Below are 22870 nucleotides of genomic sequence, written 5' to 3'. Positions count from 1 at the left end.
TCTGCGAGGTTGCAGAGAATTGCAGAACCATAGAATCTTTCAGTTGGAAGGGACCCTTAAAGGCCATCTGGTCCAACTCCCCTGCACTGAACAGAGACACTTACAGCTAGAGCAGGTGCACAGAGTCCTGTCCAGCCTGACCTTTGATGTCTCCATAGCAGAGCATCCACCACCTCTCTGGGCAACCTGTTCCAGTGCCTCATCCTTATGATAAATTACTTTTTCCTTATATCCAGTCTAAATCTTTCAAAGTAATCTCTAAAATGTGTCAGTATGTGCAGCTGGTAAAAACGATCCCAGCTCCAAAAATGGTTGTGAAAAGACACAAACTGATGGTATAAATGGGGCTTCATCCAAATTGTAAGCCCCTGTGGGCTTGCAGTTTAAGCCAGGCACAGAGTGCTGGATGGGAAAAAGAGGCCTTGCATGCCCATGGTGTGAGCCAGGAGAGCCAGGTGGGTCAGACTTGCCTTCAGCAACATGGGTTAACTGTTTTAAACTAAAAGAGGGGAGATGTAGGCTAGATATAAGGAAGAAATTACTTACTCAGAGGGCAGTGAGGCATCAGCAGAGGCTGCCCAGAGCAGCTGTGGGTGCCCTAGCCCTGGAGGTGCTCAAGGCCAGGTTGGATAAGCCCTGGGCAGGCTGATCTGATGAGTGACAACCAGCACACAGTAGGGGGTTGGAAATGGATGTACTTAGAGGTCCCTTCCAACCCAAGCCTTTCTGTATGATTCTGTGATTCAGTGTCTCACTGTGCACAAGCAGGCTGGCAGAGGTGGCAATTGGGCAGCTTTGGGCTGTGCTCCCACAGCTGGCCAGAGCCCAAGTTTGAAATAAATGACTTTGGAGATCAGTGAACGTGGGAAAGAGCACCAAATCAGTGCTGTGATCAAAGGGCTACAAAGCCAGCTACAGGAGCCTCATGCATGTGTTCTGAGTGTTCCAGATGTGGGGGCAGGCAGGATTGGTAGCACAGAGCTGTCACCGTGCCACTCTGTGCGTGCCACCCGTAATGGGGCTCTGGTGGCCACCTCACAGCCACAGAAATAGCTAACGGCTCTGAAAAGTGAGATTTAATTCTTTTTTCCCTAGGACTGCCTACCTCAGCAGAGCTGAGGTAACACACACACAGTGTGCTGTTAAACATCAGCTTGCATTAAAACAGTACTTCCCAGTGCCACATCCTTGCTTGTGTGCACCAGCAGCACGGTTGGGAACACAGATGAGAGATAGGCATCTCCACTTGCTATTTGTGTCCAGGAAAATACCATTAAGAGGAGACTGGAAGCAGTTCTGTGCCTGGTTACCCATAGTCATGTGCACATTTGCCTCCGGAGCTGCAACCCAGGGCAGAAGGACAAGCTGCTGCCACTCCAGCAAGGCAGCCTTGGGAGCCTCCAGGTTCCATAAAAGTGCACAGGGCCACAGCCACAGGGCCACAGCCCTTCCTGGGGAAGGTGCTTGTTGGCAGCTCACAAACAAGCTGTGACATGAGTGACCTGCTTTGTGTCCAGATCATTCAGCTTCTCAGCGTAGCATCGAAGTAGTAGCTGTCCTCTGAAAACTACCTAATGTTACAGCCTTGATAAGCTCAGGGCATGCCAATAAAGTGCTTGGCTGTAATCGCCTTTACAGCAGCCTCGCACACCCACGCAGGGTGATTGCTCTGCTTGGAGTTCACTCCTGTGAGAGAAGTGCAGCACGGCCAAGGCCAAATGACGCAGCACGCTTCCGCAAGGCCAAAGGAAGATCAGAAGCAAAGATCAGGGGTCACTTGCAAAGAGGCTGTGCCAGCTGCAGGCACCTGCCCTCCAGCAGCTTCTTACTGCCTCTCTCTGCAGCCATACCAGCTCTACCGGCTGCGGGGATCACATGAGAGCTCCTTAATCCGTATCAGGCAGAGCTGGCCAAGTGAGAAGGGGTGCCAGCAAGGGACGCTGCCTGTGGTGGCCTGAGTACAGGGAGGTAAAGGCAATGGGGCTGCAGTGAACACCTCAGCCCCAACCTCAGAAGTGGGTTGTGGAGAGACACAGAGAAAACAGCTGGGATGCATCATAACCACAGCAATATTTTATGTTTCCCCTTGTCCAGGAGTAAGTTGTATTTCAGGTTAATTCCACAGCCAACCAAAAATGCAAGTGGTCTCCAATGTTCAGAAGAAAGGGTTGGGTCACTACATCTGCTCCCCTCCTCCTAAAGCTATCATTTTACACCAGCCTGCCTATTGTCATCAAGGTGAGCATCAGTGTCTTGTCCTCATCTCACCTTTAGAGTGTTATCTTGGAACTTCTCTGAAGGTTGGAAACCACCAAATTTCCATCCCAAATGTATTCAGAGTCCGTATACACCCATTTGTTTGGCAGCCAGTGTTATGGTACAGCAGAACCAGCTCTTCTCAACCTTACTCACACTCCCCTGTTGTACTGACCAATATCACGTTCATTCTGTGATGAACTTGTTCTCTTGATGGTTCAAGGCAATGGGGCTTGTCGTTACTGGGCATGGTGGTGATGGACTGATGGTTCGACTCGATGATCTTAAAGATCTTCTCCAACCTTAATGATTCTATTATTCTGTGATTCCGTATTTCATGTATACCCATGTCTTTTAAGTACAGTGATTTAATGGTCAGGCACTGGAATGGCTGCTCCAAGAATTAGGAGCAGGTGATAATAATAGAGCAAAAATAAAGACTGAAAACTCTCTGGAGCTGATTGAAGGGCTCTCACCACCTTCCATGTGCTGTCAGTGTCAAATGTGTGACAAAGAAGAGAGTAGAGGAAGGTCTCAGAATAATATGGTGGCTGCTCATGAAATATTCCTGCCAAGAGCTGTGGCAGCAAGTTTGCCAAAGCAAGTGGCAGCTTTATTACTGTCAGTCCCATTTTACAAAGTGTACACAGTTAATATATTGCTGGATATAAATATAAATATAAATATAAATATAAATATAAATATAAATATAAATATAAATATAAATATGTTGCTGGATTTCTGCTTATCCATTTCTTTTCCTGAATTCTCTGTAGCCATACGTTGTTCGCACCTCTCTTGACAGCTATATTGGGCATTGAGTGATATAACACATAAAGGAAGCAGAGGGGTGGCAGATTGGGCAGTGCACCTACTCTAGTGAAGCCAGGCACAAGGTTGCTTGGAGTCCAAAAATGCATCATGAATCCTTCTCTAAAGGACTGCAGGGAAGACATTTGGCAAAGAAGTAGGACCATGTTCCAAGGAGCAGATTCCTTAAGGCTCTGACTCCAGAGCAAAGAAGGAGGGGTTGATAGGAAGCACAGAAATAACAGGCTTGCTTGCTTGCAGTTGATGGCACAACTACAGGAGCATGTGACTCAGATGAGAGTATATTCTCCAAGAATTCTGTGGAATTAGAAAAAATAAAAATAAAAAGGAAAAAGACATTTGATGTTTTAAAGTAGTTTTTCTGAGTTTACAGTGAGAATGATAGTGGGGCAGAGAGGTGCTAAAACACAATTTAAGATTGCGTAGAGCTTTTAAGATGAATAGCTTAGATGTGATTTAAACATAGAACTGTGGAAAAAAAGTGAAACCAAATATCTGCACTGCTAAATTTGTGTTGGAACAGTGAGATAGAAAGTAGATGCAGATATGAGCATGCTTAAGTTTGGGAGATTTAACAAACTGCGAGCTGCAGGTATAACATCAACAGTGGAAAAACAAATGTGAGAGAAAGAAGAGAAAACTCAGAAGGGAGAGGCAGCTCTGTTTGGGTCCCAGCCAGAGTTCCCAAGGAAGACTCTGAGAAAGACACCGAGCAAGTCCTTGGGGAGAAAAAGCTGAGCCTGTTTGTTTTGTGTGAAGGGCAAAAAGACCAAACCAGAAGTTGCAAGCCTGGGAGAGGAAGCAAGAATTGATGCTGTCAGCAGGGACAGAAAGCACAGGACAGGAAGGCATCACCAGATAAGAGGTGCAAGTTGTAGGTATGGTCACATGAGACAGCATGAGCCACCAGCACTGATGCTGTGGCATTAGGCAGACGACCCACACTGATGTGATGTGCCAACGGTACATCCAGCAGGAGATGCTCTGCCTGAGAAGCACAGGAGATGCTCAGCTGTGGGGATGAAGGCTCAGGATGCAGAAAACAGCCCCTTCCCATGTGTGAGGCACTCAGCCCAGGAAACAGCAGGGGCCCTGCCCTCCCCACACAGATCCTATTGCAAAATTACAGAGAGAAAACAGTTGGACTTGTCGGTTATTCCTTGGCACCTGTGATTGTGTCAGACACTATAAACAGGTCGGACTAGCCGAGCTGGCACAAGCCTCTGCAGTATCCCCAGAATGATTCCCTTGCTGCTTACATTTCTTTTTTAGCCTTTATATGAACCTCTTCATTTGTAAGAAAATACACAAAATCCACGTGAGCCATTTCCAAGTGAGAATGAACCAGCAGCCCCTGAACCATCATGGCAGCTTCCTGACACAGCGAAGACAAGCCTTGCTGCTGGTTGCTCAGTGTTCCTCCAACAGAGGGGTGGGAGTGGAAACAAAGTGCCCCAGCTATGCTTGCTAGTGACAGCCAGCTCACTCCACTCCAGCCGAGTTAGTACCCATACACTCACCTTTTGAGTTCAGCCTTCTCTAAATGCCTGTATATGGATGTGTCCCAAACTCCCCTCACAGTTGCCCAGGAGCAGGAGTTATGTCTCAGCCTGGTCCTTCAGGGGCTTGGGCAGGCTGGTGTGTGGACCAGGACCCCAGTTTTATGGAATCATAGACTCGTTAGAGTTGGATGGGACCCCTGAATGTCATATAGTTCAACTCACCTGCAATGAACAGGGACACCTACAGCTCAATCAGGTTGCTCAGAGCCCCATCCAGCCAGACCCAGGTCTACATCTCCCCTGTACTGAGGACTCCACATCTGGATGCAGTACTCCAGGTGAGGCCTCACCAGCGCAGAGCAGAGGGGTAGGATCACCTCTTCAATCTGCTGACTGTGCTAAAAAATGTGGAGACATTTCCTCTTTTTAGCACAGCTGGTGACAGTGGCACCACTGCCCACTTCTATACAACAACCCAGCATCTCCCTGAGAAGTGAAAGAGCTCACTTTTCATCTTGGCCTGCACTCAGAATGCAGCCAGATAACCCAGCTTTGTCCTCTGTGAGATACTCTCTTCCCACCTCCTCCTAAGAGGTGAAGGTGTGGGCAGAATGCTGTCCTGAGACTTTGGAAGCTTACTTCACAGCCTTTGTGATGATGCTCCTGCACTATAAGGCATAGGATTCCCCTGGGATAGAACATAAATACAGGTAAACTGGGGAACAATCTCTGAGCAAAATCTATAAGCAATAAAAAAAGACCTACGGGGAGAGGGAGAAGTACTGTGAAAGGACCCCTCTCACAAGCTGATCATTTAGTTCCACGGAGCATCCCATTTGAGCACCAAGTTATGGATACACATGCAGTCAGCATTCACTTGAACCAAGAAGAGATTTAATCAGTTGCATACAGTATCACAGAATCACCAGCGTTGGAAGTGACCACTAGGATCATCTAGTCCAGCCATCAACCCATCACCACTATGTCCACATCTACAGCTTTTCTGAACATCTCCAGGGGCAGTGATTCCACCATTTCATCACTCTTCTGAGAAGAAATGTCTCCTAATATCCAACCCCAACCTCCCCTGGTGCGTTACCTCTCATCTTACCACTCATTATCTGGGAAAAGAGGCCCACCTAGAAAATATGACAGGCAAAAACTGAATAGGTACTCTCACAGGTAGATAAGCACCAGGCTGTGCTTCTTCCATACTGCAAGCAGTGATCATTAATTTTGTGTTGCGCTAGAGATGCAGAGGAAATGAAAACAATTCAGAAGCAGTAATCATCAGTGAAGTTTTACAATGCCCCTAAGATGCGTATACATGCTGTACCCAAGTTCATAGATATGTAAACTGAGGGTGGGTATGTAAAATGCTTTGCCTGTGGCCATGCAGGGAGTTTACATGGACTTCTGTCTTGTGTAGTGAGGGACTGACTCCCGGTCTGCCACCCTCAGTGCTGGTTGACAGACAGGGCTGACTGAGTGAGTGGGAGCTGGCATCTCTCTGTATCAGGATTCACAGCCCTTAATCACTGTTAAACAAATCAAAATGAAATTACACGTAAAGAGCTGGGAACTACAGTCTGAAAAATGCAAACGTTCTTCCCCATCGAATCTAATTAGATTTGCCGAAATCAGAGTGCATTGATCTGTGATTCAAACAGTATGCTGATAACAAATTTTCATGATAGACATGGTTATGAAGCTACTTGACTAGACTATGAATTAGCCCTTTCAGCAGGAGCTCTCAGCACATTTGCTCAGCGTGCTTTTCCACGGTGAGCTTTTAATCCAAAAATCAACACACAATCCCATTGTTTAAGGTTTGCTGGGCTCTCTGCTGAGCATCCAGCAGAGAAGTGAGGCAGGCAGCCGAGTCGTGTTGACTATCAATCTCAGTTAAAATCAACACACCATCTTTAGCCACCCAGCAAAGCACACTGCGGTACATGCTGGGAGGAGACCTTTCCACTGCTAGGCAGAGAAACTAATTTTGTTGCCATGCTGGATAGCTTCATCTCAGTGACAATGGGTAAAAAAAGCAGCACTTTGTGTAAAAAGCATTACATAAATAATAATGGACTCTCGTTCCATAAAATTAGTTCTTCATAACTACAACTTGCCTTCTTACCTGTGTCCAGTCCAGCATTCAGAGATGTTTAATGTTTTTTAATTCAGATGGTGGAATCATGTCCACCATAGGATTTCATAGTAACAAGTGATCACAGTAGGTACAGTGAATGGAGATGAGAAAGTCAGAGCAGAGCAGGAAGTCTTAAAGAGTTAACTCCAGTTCCTGGAGTGTTAGGAGCGACTAGGGGACAGGATTTTCCATTTGTGCTCAATTTCAGCTGAGCTTTGCATCCACTGACACTGGAGAGCTTCTGAAAATGTGACTCCGCTGAGCTAGAGTGCATCAGAGTGTAAAGTTACCCAGAAAGTGTGGCAGAGGGCAAGCAGGGCACTTGTATTTGTACTCCAGATTTACCCTGTCCCTGCTATCTTTTCATCCAGAAATCGTTAATGCTTCAGGCGAATAAAACCACAGTAGTTTTTTGGTCTCATCTTTACGACAGATATCATCCCTAAATGCAGCCAGAGGAAATGAGACCTACAGAATCATAGAATCATTTAGGTTGGAAAAGATCATCTAGTCCAGCTGTCAACCTGTCAGACACTCAGCACCTCTGACAGCTGACATGCTCTGTGTTAAACCACGTACAACAATCACGTGTGACCCCATCCCTGGTCACAACCAGGAGACTGAGCACTGACACAGGTTGCCCACAGAGGTTGTGGAGTCAGCACCTTTGGAGAGCTTCAAAAACCACCTGGACATGGTCCTGAGCCACATTCCCAGCGGGGATGAGAAGAAAGCACAGCTTGTCCATACATGGGTGGTCAGCAGTGCATGGCAGCAGTATGGTATTTCTGAGTGGCTAGACAAAAAAATGGGGAGGTATCATATAACTCTGTTCGTAAAGCCAAGTACACGGAGAAGTAGCACACTGTGATCACTGCCTTTTAATCTACACTGTGGATAAGCCTCACCACGGATCACAGACTGCCCATCACACAAGAATTGTCAGCCAAAGGCACTGAAGAAAGAACACCCCCATCAGAGACAAGGCCAGTGAAATTCACTGAAACCAGAACAGTCTGCCATGAAGAACTTCGTGAAATCCTGTCTGCCCTCAGTTTTAAATTTGATTTGGCTGAACTGGTTTTAAAACTGGCTGGAGAAGTGTGTGTATGCCCCAGAAGAGGCCAGCAGGATCCCTGAGAAGAGGCAGAAATTTAGCTACTGATGCCTGCACCCATCAGAGCAGTGTCCCCTCTGCCAGGCTGGGTGGAGTGCCTGCTCTGATAAAAGGCTGAGCAAAGCAGACATTAAAGGGAGGTCGTTAGCAAAGATCAAAAGGCATGAATGAGAGATAGAGCTGGAACATTTGCAAAGTTACCAAAGCCTTCCAGTACGAATGAAGAGAAGGATGTTGTGATGCTAAATGAATGGGGGCTATCTAGATAATGATAACAGAATTAAATTAATTAAGAGAAGATTAAAGAAAGATTGCAAAATGAAGGCTGTAATCCTGGCCCTGCTGGAGTCAATAGGTGTTCTGCAGGTGACTGTGAAGAGGTTGAGATTTTGCTCTTAATGGATACCAGGACAAAGGAAGTTAGAAACTGTGGGCTAGTTTACAGATTCTATTAAACTAGGGAATAAATTAGTTGTGATGGACTTACAGTTACAAAATCAAAGCCATGCATGGCTAGAGATGGGATAAATACAGTTTGGGTCAACAACACCATTGACCTGCAAACCCTGAGGTGTTTCTGATATACTGTGGCAGGACAGCCTATACCTGATTTACCATAACATCTGGACAGAGTTTTGTATTCAAAGCTTTTTAAACATATTTAAACCAGCAAAGTCAGTTTGCACTAGTTGATACTTTGCATCATGTGGAAGCAGGGTTCCAGCAAATGGCACTTGGTGGGATCTGCTGTTCTTCAGAGCAAGTTCCCCTAGAAACAGTGATATGCACATTACATAGAGCCATGGAATCATGAAGGTTGGAAAGATTACTAAAATCATAGAATCACAGAATCACAGAATGGCCTGGGTTGAAAGGGACCACAAGGGATCACCTAGTTTCAACTCCCCAGCTATGTGATGGGTCACCAACCACTAGACCAGGCTGCCCAGAGTCACATCCAAAAAGTCATCCAAAATCATCCAGTCCAACCATCAACTCATGTCTGTGTCCATTCTAGACCATGTCACCTACTGCCACATGCTCTCTTTTCTTGAACACCTCCAGAAACAGTGACTCTACCACCTTCCAGGGCAGGCTGTTCCAATATCTCACCACTGTTTCTGAGAATGAATTTTTCATAACGTCCATCCTGAACCTTGCCTGGTGTAACTCACGGCCATCACCTCTTGTCCTATCACTATTACATGCTCCAGAACTTCAATGTTGAGAACAACTCTCAACTTGTAGAGAAACCTCCAGGAAACATAACCGAATCTTCCAGGACGTAGCGTTCCTGTGCAGCAGTTCATTGACATTAATGGGAATTTGGCCATGGGTATCAATAAAAAAAAACTTGAAAAATTAGAAGAAAGGCAGGAACCCACACAGCAAGGCAGTGTGATGCAGGTGCACAGAGCTCAGTGGCAGTAACTAGGCTGTTTAGATGATCTGTTAAGCAGATCATAACCATGTGGCAATCATTTTGGCCCCAGGAGCCCGATTGATGCTTTCGCACTTTGTGGTTGCTGCTATGGGTGCCTTGCTCCATTGTCATTTCTAGGGAAGCAAACTAAAATGAATGGGGAAGAGGTGGGTTCATTTTTAATTAGGAACCCAAAAGCAACTCTTAAATTCTGAATAGAAGTACATATACCAATGAATATTTTTGCCCTTGTTAAATGTGGAAAAATGCTGGCTTGTTCCATAAGGTCAGGGGATTCATTTTTCTATCTTCCACAAATTTAGAAGGAGGAAAGTGCTTTTCAGTCAGAATCCAATTTTACAGAGAGGGAATAACACGTTACATAGCTGAATCACTTTGATGTCAATTTTAGCTTGCAATTGTTTCATAAGATATTCATGTAGCCTTTTACATTCTCTCAATGTGTGGGAATCTATGCACAATACAATATTATCTTTACCACAGTGATGAACGATAATGAGAATGCATAATAAGATTTTACTTGCGCCCAAGAAAAATCTGCTTTATCCCAGATGAGAGGAATTTTGCAGATCAAATTAATATTATAAAGCAGTACAATTTATCAAAATAATATGGCTTTTCTTCTCTGAATCCATTGCAAATCACAGTGTCTATAGCCACAGTAAGCTGTTAAAGTCTGATGGATTTTTTTTAAATCTCTGTCTGTGAAAAATATTTGGTTGAAATAAGCAAAAAAAAAAAAAAAAAAAAAATCAAAAAAATCAAAATAAAAAAAATAGCACTTTTCCACTCTTGTTCACCATGTTTGGCGGATGCCGCATCCCTGGAGACACTCAAGGTCAAGCTGGACAGAATTCTGAGCACTTGCTCTAGCTGTAAATGTCCCTGTTCAGTGAAGGGGAGTTGAATCAAATGACCTTCAGTGGTCCCTTCCAACTCAGACAATTCTATGATTCTATGTTTATACAGTGCAAAAAACTCTACTATTTAAAAGCTAAGCTTTGGGGGGCAGAATGGCGAGGCCAGACTGTTTTCATTGGTGAGTGGAGACAGGACAAGGGGAAACGGCTGGAAACTGCAGCATAGGAAGTTCTGCACAAATGTGCGCAAGAACTTCTTTACAGTGAGGTGACGGAGCACTGGAACAGGCTGCCCAGGGAGGTGGTGGAGTCTCCTTCTCTGGAGATGTTCAAGACCTGCCTGGATGCCTACCTGTGCGACCTGGTGTAGGGAACCTGCTTTGGCAGGGGGGTTGGACTCGATGATCTCTGGAGGTCCCTTCCAACCCCTACAATTCTGTGATTCTGTGATTCTGTAAATTGTAGCTGTTATCGAGCAGTTCTGCTTCCTCTTCTTGAGAAAGGGAGAAGCACCTTTCCTCAGATTCCTCAGAAACAAATGAATCAAATCTGATTTCCTTCTGAAATTTGTATGAGCATGGAACTCGAGCTGTAGCACAATGCTTGTAGTGTATCTTGTTACATCCTTTTAATCTAGATTCTGGTTACTCTTCTATATTCCCAATTTAACGTGCAGCCTAAAAAACACTTGAAATGTTGGCAAATACCTGGTGGACAATGAGGATAGAAACATATTCACTGTCTGATCCAACCTCTTTAATGTATTTTTAGTCCATTTTTGCTTGTTTTCAGACACACTAACGGCAGCTTTCTGAAAGCACTCTTTCTGGATAGCCTTGCATTGTGGTACTTATCACTGAGCACAGTTATTATTTATTGTAACATATATAACATGAATGAAAACAAATTGTTTAAGCATTGGTTCTAGGGCAGTCCAATGAAATCCCGAGGAGCTCTAGGCACAGCATTGCCCTTATTGCACCAAAAAATCTCAGGTGACAGCCCAGCAGTGTGAGACCAGTTGGGAGCCCACTGGGTGCTGCAGGGACTGCATTTTGGCAGGGGACAGAGTTAGAGAATCATAGCATCATTTGAGTCAGAAGTGAACCTTACAGGTCATCTAGCCCAACTCTCCTGCAACGAAGAGGAACACCTACAGCTAGATCAGGTTGCTCAGAGCCCCATCCAACCTGACCTTGAGTGTCTCCAAGGGTGCAACATCTGCCACCTCTCTGGGCAATCTGTTTCAGTGCCTCAACACCCTGATTGCATAAAACAGTTTTCCTTATACCCAATCTGCAGGCTACAGAGAGGATCCCTCTTCCCCAAGTTCATCATAACCTTGGTGTCCAGCCAAAAAGGCTGTATCAGACACTCACTCGATCAGAGACACAACCTGCACCAAAATACTTTGATTCTGCCATTGTTGAGTAGCACGGGAATTGGAGAAAAAGCAGAAAAAAGAACCTTTCGCTCCAGCAGATGCAATCCTGCAAGCAGCTCTTGTGCAGAAGAAAACCACTTGCTGCAAAACAAGAATGATGCTCTGCAGCTGCAACCTGCAGGCAGCCCAAGAGCTGTGAGTTGTGCCCAGGACTGGGCTTTAGCCTGCAGAATGTTTTTGTTTGCCCGCTTGCAGCAGTTGTATATAAAGCACAATTCCTGTGGTTTTTTTTTTTCATTCTATTTCTGTTCTCTTTCATCATGGATAAATTAACATGAAAGGAGCTGATGGGGCTAATTAGTTCCAAGCAGGGAATTGCTCTCCATTAATTTCTCTGCTTGGAACTCTTTGTAAATCAGTCAGATTGTTCAATTTTTGCAGCTTATATTTTAAAACCTCTTCATTCATAGCAACTAATCCTTTATTTCTTCTTGATCCTGTAGGGAAAACATAATTCCACATAATTGGGACCTGGGAATAATGCATGGTTGCAAGGGAGGTTTAGCCTTGAATGGAAATGTGTTCAACAAACAATAGCTATGGCAAAAGCTGTGAAGAGATACATGGAAAGTGAGTTTAGAAACTGAATACAATCAGCCAGATGTAATGCCAGGAACTAACTCACCCTGATGCTTTCTCCCAGGCTTCTGCAGAGCAGGGAATAACTGCAATTTGTACAGCAGGCTGCAAACCGGAGACAGTGCTTGAGGAGTAAGACGTTCCTCCATCCAAGTCATAGAATCATTGAAAGGTTTAAGTTTTAGGAGACCTTAAAGCCCATCCAGTTCCAACTCCCTGCCATGGGCAGGGTTGCCAATCACCAGATCAGGCTGCCCAGGGCCCCATCCAACCTGGTCTTGAATGCTTCCAGGTCAGCTGGAGTCATGTCACTGAGCTCTTGCCATGGACTTTCCCTTGTGGCCCTATAGCTTCAGGCATGACCACGCAGATGGGCATCAGAGGCTGGGCTCCCATTCATAGGTGGGGATTTAAAGTGAGGTTTGCTCAGTAACTACAGATATCAAATAATTTGAACAAGTGGCAGATGCAACTTTTTCACATGCTCACTGCCAAGATTTGTATCTTTACTCTGACAGAAGAATAACTTACCTCATTTCCTGGGAAAATGGAGCTCCAGCTCTTCATGGGTTCCATTATTCACACCACTGAGTCCAGTGCTGTGAGCAGGATGCGTTCTGTAGAAGGTGAATAGGAATATTTTGAAAATTGAGGGGGAAAAAGGAAAAGAAAAAAACAAACAAACAAACAAACAAAAATAAATAAATAAATAAAAGATTTTTGACTTCCTTCCTTGTTGTCATTCTGAATCTTGGACAACGTTCTCCCAGTTGCGTGTCCCCAGCGTCTGTATAACCATGCTCAAGATGACTAAACGATACCAAAGTACGTAAATGCTGGTGAATGTCAAACACTCATGCTGGAAATGAAATCCAGCTTTTGTGGCTCATTTATCTCATTTCTCGATCTTTTTTTTTACTAGGCGGGTTTTGAGCCTAGTTTGTGTGGAAACCTCAAGGAGAAGCCAGGGTTCGTCCTCAGTCAGCAGAGAGCTTTTTCAGAAGCTTCTGCAGACATCCTTTAAAAACGAGGAAATAGCAAAACCGTGAGCTGGTTAGTAAATCCTTGGTCTCTTCCCAAGCAGTCTGGCTGTATTAGGATGCAGGTTTGTTCTGATAATCTGTTGGCAGATAACTCTAATGTAGATCAATTCAAAAATGAGGTAAAAAATCCAGCGTATTGAGAGATTGTTCATCTCTGTAGGCAAAACAACCACCTCTACCTTCCGTTCTGAATAAATTCAGATGTTAACTGAAGTGGCCTGGCATTTTTCCAGCGTACAGTAATTCTATTCAGCTTGCCTGAAATTCTCCTTTTAATACAGCTCTGATGAAATGCTTGTCATCTTCCCACTGCCCGCAGTGGTTGCAGTGCTGCAGGAGCAGTAGTGCTCATGGCAGCAATGAGGAAAGGGATTTCTTTAGAGGCGGGGATCAAACTTCCAAAAACATCCTCCATTGGCAAGGATCTGTTTCCTTTGAAGAAACCTGGATTTCTCACAGACGTCGCATCGATGGCGCTGAACGAAGCCAGCACAAGTGCCATCCCAGTGCTATGCTAACACGTACATCGGCATGCTGGTGCCATTTAGATTACTAGTTGACTGGAAAGAGAAGTTATACTCAGGAAAAAGTGAAGCTGGAACCCTAAAAATTAATGTAGTTAAATGTGAACAGTGAGTATAGATGATAACTTTATTTCCACCGTGATGGTTTCCTTCAAAGCCATATTTTGCCTAATGTTTTTCTGGAACGGAAGTGGCTTAAAATCTTCAGTGAAAGTGAAGGAGCAAAGAGATGAAGTAAAAAATGCTCTTTGTATTTCAAGCAGTGTTTTGGTACAGCTGTTTGGCAAGTGCTATAAATGCTTATTTCAAGACTGAGAAGTTTATTTTAGAAACTTTTCCCCTTTATTGCTCCAAAACAGCAGCAAAACCCAACACTTCCCTGCCCATATACAACGTGTTACTAACTGAATCCAGCCTGAGAACTCCTGCGGGATGTCTGTGTCTTCTGAACATCCCAATCTCTCATTCTGAGCCGGAAAATGGAAGCCCTTTCCCCTAAACAGTAACAGCAGACACTTTTTTTTCCCACTATATTAATTAGGTACCTCAAAATCCTCCAACAAAGTAAGAAACATCATTAAATACAAAGCTTCATACCATAAATTCATAATCATTGTTGGAGTGGCAATCTGGGGTCATGTTCATCATCTGGTTATCATCCACAAGGAAACAGCAAGTGGAACTGCTGCCCAAATGGAAGGTGAACTTAAGAAAGCAACTAACAGAGTAACTTCTGCATCAAAAGACTGAGGAGCTTCTGCAGATAGAATAAAAAAATATATATCCTCCAAATGATTTAAGAAGCTGACAGATATGGAGAGGCTTATTAATCACTGTGGTCTAACCGCATTTAACGGGAAGAAGCAAGAGAGTTTTGCTAACATGAAACCGGACCCAAAGGTGACAAAGTTTTTTGAAGATCATGGGTGGATCTACACTCTGTTTCAGAGGATGGGGATGCACTCAGAAGCTCCTGGTCAATGACTGATTTCTGACTGACTTCTGTTCCTAACCGGTATCTAGAATACGTACAGACATCCGTATTCAAGTAAGCTAACCCATTTAATACAAGGCAGAACTGTGTGACGCAGAGCTGGAAGTCCTGATTTACAGTTCAAATACGTTAATACTTTCACATTGTTCTGAATATCTGAATCACACACTGAAAAACGCAACTACGCCGTTTCTATGAACTCATTTGCACGCAGGTAGTGCAAATGGAAGAAAAAATGTTGCTTTCTCCCAGATTTCTAACAGAATGATGTTTTCCCTTAGAAATCTTCAGTCTAGCACCTAAAGCACCTTACCAGATGGGATTTAGACATTCATTTCTTTTAGTATGTCCCACATGCAAAATTGTTGGGACTTTTATTGTAGGCTTTTCAGGGCAGAAACCTTTGGCATCTGCTTTGTCCATAAGCTGCTATCTCCTCTCCTTGCCCCGTGTCCACCTGCACCCTTCCTCTCTCTGCTCTGAGCCTGAGAGCAGCAGGATACCCAAAGCCCCTCCCGTTCCAGTTTGGTCACTGGCACTGGTGTTATCTGGCAGCTGCTCACCTGGTTGGAAACCAAGCAAATAAGTATTTAATGGGAATTATGAAAATTGACAAATACAAGGTTCAGCTTTTGTAAAAGCAGTTTCTGCCTCCAAATCCAAGGGTCACTGATTTCTTGCTCAAATTTTGACCAAGGCTGAGCTAAGCAGGTGAAAGAGGGGAGAAAAAGTTCAAATCTGATCTTTGGAACTGTGTCATTAAGTGCTCTGTGGCCCATCTGAAGCCGATCATGAGACAATTCCTGAAAGTAAAAGCCATGTAATAGAGACAGACAAATGTTAGGAGTTTGTCAGGCACATTCCCCTGGCAAGAAATCTCCTTCTCCTTTGTTAAAAGTGTGGTTCTGTGCACTCCCTGACCTTGAACTCGGTATTCCCTGAAATCCCCTGTAACTATTCACATTACTGAAGTGTTAGGGTGTTTACCTAGGAAGGTTAGCTCTGCTGATTTCAGCACTTAAAAGGGGAAACGGCTCTGCTGTTTTAACAACGTCAACACTTACCACCTCTGTTTATTTTTTTATCTCATTAAACTTCTGTTCAAAATCAAACAGGAAGCAATTAAGGTGAGTTCACTACAAAGAAGTTCTCGAAATACATAGCTGGGTCCCCAGTGCAGAATGAAGGTCATGCCCTAGAATATAATTAAGCTTATTTGGAAAGAATGCAGATCCTATACACTGGGCTTGTGTGAAAAACACAGTAGCTCCACTTTACTTTCATTGAGCAGAGATCATGGATGGGCAAGCAGAGACCATGGATGGGCAAGATGGACATGATCGCTATCACCTTCATTGGGGCACATAGCTGAGTTGGCAAAGCATCAAGAACATTGGTCTAATCTACTGGAAGTAACAAGATGCATGAGGAAGACAAAAAGAAGCCAAACCCCCCACTAAGCTTCAAAACTACAATTTCTTCTCATCTAAACCCAATATGAATTTTCTAAAGTCACGCTCTGATGACAAAGAGAGGGATGTCAGGGAAACAAGCATCTAATGACAACAGGGGAAAAAACAAAGGAAAGTCTTTACACAGGATTTAACTAATTATATTTTGGGCAAATATTTATTTATCTAAAAACAAAATAAAAATCATTTTTAAAAGAAAAAAATGTATTTAAATAAAAAACAAAATTGTGAAATGTTATGGCACACAAGTTCAAGACAAGTATAAATCCAGTTGCCACAACTGTTGCGTATTAATGTTGCACATTTTTCTATAAAGACTTTATTAAAGGTATTTACATGGCAAGAAGATGTGTAAATATTTACAGCAATCTGGGGACAACTCTTTTTGGAATTCTCTTAAGAAAAAATGCCTTAAATACAAAATTTTAAAAGAAAAAAAGTTGAAGAGTTCATCCCCAAGCATGAAGAATGTCCCATCATCCCTTACGCCCAAAGTATCAATTATGAGGCAGTTTTGAGGTTCTGGCCAAACCGTTTGGAGATTCAGCCAAGGTTGTGTAGTATCAAGTTAAGTCGCACAGCATGCAGTTGCAATAGTTCCATTCTCGATGGACTGGTGTAGTTCATGAGTGATATTAGAAACACTAATATTTTATCATAGTCTCAGTCTAGTTTGGGGTATTCTAAGTGATGTCCAAGAGTTCCTATGCACGAGAGTTCCTTAGCTGCTCAAGTTTGTGTTTCAACTGTTCTCTCCTCCGCCTCAACTGCTCTTTCTCTGCGATCAGTCTGTGCTCGTCTGATTGGATGGACAGAACGTACTCAGTGGCTTTTTTCAGGATGACAACCTTGGGCGCCTTCTCGTTGTTGGCCACCTCAGGTATCTGGTCACGTAAGGCAAAGAAACTCAGCTTCAGCTCATTCCTTCGCTGACGCTCCAAGACGTTGTGCGTTCGCCTCTTGTCGTTCTCCTCTGAGTCTGACGTGCGGGGACTGGAGCATTTTCGGTTGTTGCTGATCTGTTTGAGGACCCTGCCACTGTCCAACTTTAGCCTCTTGGCGGCTGGGTATTCCACCTTGGTGGAGGGAGGAGCAGCATAGTTGTGCTGGTGGATGTTGACGTGACACCGCTTGAGGACCAGCGGACTGTGGTGGGGCTTACAGTGCTCCTCTGATGCTTCTGTGCAGGACTCTGTGCTGGATTCAGACTCGTTTGCTTCAGCTAATGTAACGACATCGATTTCCTCATCTTCTTCTTGTTCTTCTTCTGCATGGGAAAAAAATAGCATCATGAGCTGATCTGTGCAAAAACTCTCAGGGCAGCCTGACAAGGGGTTACTCCAAGCCACGGAGCAAGGAACCCATTGACAAACCTACTTCAAAACCATCCGACTCTGCAAGACTCCCCACTCCCTACCCAAGAGCCCTTCCCTTAAGGAAGCGGCGTTTCAAGGGCTGCCCTCGGAACTCTGGCTCCCTGATTTCAAAAGTTGCACGGCTCTTGCGTAACTGCGAGCGCAGAGATAGCAGCAAAGTTTAACCTCGGCTGTCAGCAGCGCAGCGTAATAAAGCTCCCAGACTCAAGCTGCCCTTAATTAAGGATTTAGAAGGCTTTGGCCACGCCTCAAAAGAAGGCTTACTTAACACACATGTGTATTCAGAGACATTTTCTCAATCTCTCTTGATCTGCTAATTTGTGGAAAAACTAAGTTAAAAAAAAAAAGCAAAAAAACAACAAAACCTAAAAACCCGAAGGCTGCAGTGTTTGAGTAGCAACTCGCTTTCAACCCAAATTTATGAGCGAGCGGAACACGCTGTCAAATACCTAAGGAAGCATTTCTAAAACTTTCCCAGCCCCATTCACTCACTCCTCGCAGCCACTTTCACTGGCACCTCCCCGCCCGCATTCTCCTCGCGGCTCTCGGGCAGCGCAGTTAACTCCTTCCCGACCCGCGGGTGTCACCGAGAAGCGCTCCCTACTCTCCCGCGCTGGGGATATCAGGCAGTGACCCCGCTATGAAAGTTTCTCCCTATTTTGTTGTTGTTGTTGTTGACTCCTTCTTTCCTCCAAAAGAGTGAAGGGAAAACTGCTTTTCCAGGAAATAAACTCGCAGCGCGCCTCGCTAACGTGGCATTTAACACATTTAACAGAGCGGCGAGCGCAAGGGGGGAGAAGAGAAGCGAGGTCCCGCGAGCGGCGGGAAGGAGGAACGCACGGGTCCCCGACACGCGTGGGCGCCGCTCACCCGAGTCGCTGCTGGTCGTGGGCGGTGTGTCGACCCCCAGCAGAGCCGCGGGGTTGGCGCCGGGCGGGGCGGCCCTCGGGGAACGCTCGCTGAGCGGGTAGGGGAAGACCACCGAGGGGTCGATGCAGTCGGCGGCCGCGGCTCCCAGGTCGTGCAGGTAGAGGCCGGCCGAGGCGGTGGGGCCGGCGGGAGGAGGCGGTGGCCCCGAGGGCGGCGGACCGGGTCGGGAGGCGGCGGCGGGGCCCCCCTCCCGTCGGGAGGCTTGGTAGGAGGCGAGCTTCTCCGACACCACCTTCTCCAGCTTGGCGGCGGCGGAGAAGCCGCTCCACATGCAGTCCTGGATGATGATGGATTTGGCGAAGGATTCGTCGTCCGGGTCGCAGATGAAGCTCTGGTTGACCATGTCCCCCCCGAGCAGCTCCGTCACCATCTCCAGCTGGTCGGCGGTGGAAGGGAAGCAGGAGGCTGCCAGGCTCGAGCGGCGGCTAGGCGAGAGGGGCGGTGTGGGCAGGAGCTCAAACTTCTTCCAGATGTCCTCGGACGGGGCGGGCGGCTGCAGCTCGCTGCCCCGCTGCTGCGCCGCCAGGTAGAAGTTCTCCTCCTCCTCCTCGAAGTAGAAGTAGGGCTGCACCGAGTCGTAGTCGTAATCGTAGTTCTTGCTGGGGAGGCTGGCGCTGAGCGGCATCGCGGCGGCTGCTGCCTGTGGGCGGGAGGGGGACACGGGGGGGCCGGGTGAGCCGCGCTCGGGGCCGCGAGGCTCCGCTCCCCCCGGCCCCTGTAGCGGGGGGAATCGCCCCCGGTGCGCAGCGCTCCCTCCCGGCACCCCGCGCCGTCGGATTGATTTATTTTTAAAAAATATATATATACATATAAAATAATGATAATAATAATAATAAAATGCATGACCCCTCGTGCGCCTCCCCTTTACCCCCTCCCCAGCTCAGCGGGGCGACCGGGAGCCGCGACCCCGTCCACCGAGGGTTCAGCTCCCGGGGACGCCCGGAGCACTCTCCCCGCGGCTCTCCGGAGGGGCTCCACTCGGGCACAGCTCCCGCAGCCGCCGCGCTCACCCGGTGCGCAGCTCCGGCACCGGGAACCGGGCGGGAAGGGACGGGAGCTCCCGGCACAGAGCCGGGCTGCTCCCCAACCTCCCACCTGGCCGTGTACGGAGCTGGGCAAACTTTGCCAAATGTATCATATATACATATATATACACACACACACACACACACACACACACACACACACGTATATATGTGCAATAAGCAAAACCTGCAGTGCGCACGCTGGAGAAGCAAATGCTTCTTGTTCTCCCCCCATCCCCCTAAAAAAATAAAATTATATCCAAGCTGAGCGCACGGAGAAGGATGGGGCGCGCCGTGCCCCGGCGCAGCGCCGCGTCCCCCGGGAGGCACCGGCGGTCCCGCGGCCCCGCGCTGTCAGCCCGACCGCGGCGGATCGTGTGATGGGTAAAGCGGAGCCCCGCGACTCACCGGCTCCTCCAACGCGCCGGCTGCGAGACGGAGCGAGGCAATAATTGCGGGCGGTGCGGGGAACAACAAAATCAAGAAATTGGAGATAAAAATATAAAAAGAACCGCCGGAGAAGACGGGGGGAAAAAAAAAGGAGCCAAAACGCAGGGAGAACGTAGATCTCTTCCTCCCACCACGATGAGAAAAAAATACAGCGGAGAGAAGGCTCGCCTTCCCGGCGTGCGGCAGATTGTACGGTCCAAGGCGGCGCGGCGCGCTCCGTCCGGTACAATAGAAGTTAAGTTGCTTTCCTCCTTTAAAGCGCCGGCGAGGGGCGGGCGGGAGATGCAGCGGGGGCGGGAGCACGAGCGGCACGGCGGGGCCCCGCGAGTGCGCGCTCCCGCCGTGCGCGTCGCCGCCTCTTCTCCCTCCCCCCCCCCCCCCGGCTCCGCGCGGGCTCCGTGCGCGGGGAGGGCGCGCCGCGAGGGGGCGGCCGCGGGGCTCCGTGCCCCCCCGGGCACTGCGAGCCGGAGCTGTGCGGGCGAGAGGGAGGGAGAGGAGCCGGGGAGAGGCGATGCGGAGCAGCGGTTGTTTTTTTTTCTCTTACTACAAGGAGAGGTAGAAAGTAAACATAGTAAAAAAAAAAAAAAAAAAAAAGAGGGGATGAAAAGGGCGCTCCTCGCAGCTTCCTTCTTCCCTCCCTCCTCGATCGCCTCTCCCTCTCCGCCCGCTGCCCCCCGACGGCAGCAGGGGAGGTGGGAGGTTCACCCTCTGTGTCCCCCCGTAACGCGGCTGCGGGCGGGGCGGTTGCCGGCTACCGGCACAAAGGAGCGTCCGTGGCTCGCGCACCCCCGCCCGTGTCGCTGTTTCGTTGTCCCGGAGAATTAAACAGGAGGAGGAGGCTGCCGGAGGAGGGGGGGCGGCGGCTGCAAGGTGACCCCCGAGGGCTCTGCACCTCCTCCCGCTCGCTACGCAGCCCCCCACCCAGCGGCTCCTTCCCCACCCGGGCTCACCCCTTTCCCGCTGCCAATCCCCAGAGGTGCGCGGAGCCGAGACCCGACGGAGCGCTCCGCATTCGTGTCTGTCCGGCCCCGCGCGACCGCTATAATATATATATTAGCAGGGCACCCTGCTAATATACATATAAATATTATTTCTATTTCTCATTTATTTCTTATTTATTTCTTATTTATTTTTTCAGCCCCCATACACCAAGGGGACTTGTATTTGTATTATTTCTAAGCGCAGAAGCACTTAGACTCCAACATCCCCCTCCCTATCCATCCCCTGGTGCGGCTCCCCAGCGCTGGGGGCGGCCCCGCTTTCCCACGGCCGCCGCTACCGTGGGGCCATCGCGCCCTCTCCCGGCGCCCGATCGCGCCCGCGGGATGCAGAGCACAGCCCCGGCCCGGCACCTGCGTGAATCCCTCCCGGCGAAAAAAATAATACATATACATTTTTTAAATCTTCCCCTCCCCCCCGCCCCTTTTTTTTTTTAAAGTGGAAATCTCCCATTTCCGCTGAGCAGCGGAGTGTTTGCAGCCACATTCCGCTCCAAGTGCAGTTTGCAGCGCGTTCTGCTGCAGTTGGGTCGCAAAGAGGGACAGATTGATGAAAACAGCAAGAAGGGATCAGCAACTGGGGAGCACTGAGCAGTCCCAAGGTGGGTGCTTCACCCACTGATATTTTAAACACCTTGCTCCAAGGTGGCTTAAAATACGTCGTGCTGTTTTAAAATGCTACAACTCTCTGTAGAGGATTTTGCTGGTGTGACTGGAAATAGCGTGGCTGAAGTACTCTGCCAGAAAGGGGCAGGATCTGAATTGATCCAGTTCTTTCCAGTGTAGGGTTTGTAGGGATGCCACCAGAAAGAAGGAGACATACTCCTTAGGAGGGTCTGTTGTGACAGGACATGGTGAAATGGGTTCAAACTAGGACAGAGAAGATTAAGACTGGATATTAGGAAGAAGTTTTTAAAATAAGGGCAGTGAGGCACTGAAACAGGTTGCCCAGAGAGGTGGTGGATGCCCCATCCCTGGAGACACGCAAGGTCAGGGTGGATGGGACTCTGATCAAGCTGTAGATGTCCCAGCTCATTGTATGGGAGTTGGACTAGATGGCCTTTAAAGGTCACTTCCAACTCAAACCATTCTATGATTGTTTTACCCATTTAAGAACAGCATCAGAATCACACAGTAATGCTTTCAGAGCTGTAAAAGTCATTGAAATTCAGCTGGAAATAGCAGAAATACTTCAGAATTACTCCAGTACTCATAGGGTTGAAAATCATAGTCCTGTGCTGCAATATAATTGTATGCAGAGAAACTAACTGCAGTATCACTTGAAGCGAGGACTACGAAACATAAGCAGATGGACTCCTAAAGTACCCTGTGTTCATCTGAGTGGAAAAACGAGAGAGGAGGACTGGAAGAAATGTACTATTGAAACAGTGTGGCCTTCATAGGTATTTAAAATGTTCTATAGATTTCTTTAGGTCTTGGAGGTCTTCTTGGAGAGTCAATGTTGAGGTCCCGTCCTCACGTGGCGGAACAAAGATATTTTGCTCTTATGTCCAAGCTCAGAAAGAACGCAGGGATAGGTGTGAAAACAGTAAGTATAAATCTCCAGTAAAAGGGCATTTTGACAAAATACCTTTTATACAGGAAGAATAAATATGCAACTATAACGTTAAGGAGACAGCAGAGTCAACATGATTATTTTGACATCGGGGATTCTCATGACAAATAGGAGGTGGGAGGGTGGAACTGATGAGTGATGGCACATCAGGAGCCTGCGAGCAACAGAAATGAAAGCAAAAGTTGAGAGTGAAGTAGAGATAGTGGAAAAACCTCTCTCACCTCTCTGTGGCTGGAAAACCCTGAGACAACTCGTGATGTCACACATGGCTGTGTCACCTGCTGCGTGTCATATTTCCAG

At 47.1% G+C, this 22870-nt stretch overlaps 1 protein-coding gene across 1 annotated transcript; it reads right to left on the bottom strand.

The window, feature by feature from the left end:
* Positions 1-16344: 16344 nt before the first annotated feature.
* On the bottom strand, positions 16345-20238 carry MYC (MYC proto-oncogene, bHLH transcription factor). Its single transcript, XM_052704855.1, has 3 exons — positions 19955-20238; positions 18462-19161; positions 16345-17482 (listed from the first exon to the last, which is right to left on the bottom strand). The coding sequence occupies exons 2-3, from the start codon at positions 19144-19146 to the stop codon at positions 16920-16922; spliced, it is 1248 nt and encodes a 415-aa protein (XP_052560815.1). The 5' UTR covers positions 19147-19161; positions 19955-20238; the 3' UTR covers positions 16345-16919.
* Between the last annotated feature and the right edge of the window lie 2632 nt (positions 20239-22870).

This window comes from Tympanuchus pallidicinctus, unplaced genomic scaffold (genome assembly GCF_026119805.1).
Source record: "Tympanuchus pallidicinctus isolate F22 unplaced genomic scaffold, pur_lepc_1.0 scaffold5, whole genome shotgun sequence".
In the NCBI taxonomy this organism is placed as follows: Eukaryota; Metazoa; Chordata; class Aves; order Galliformes; family Phasianidae; genus Tympanuchus; species Tympanuchus pallidicinctus.
Note: the sequence above shows the minus strand (reverse complement) of the source record. Positions and strands in the feature narration are given on the sequence as shown.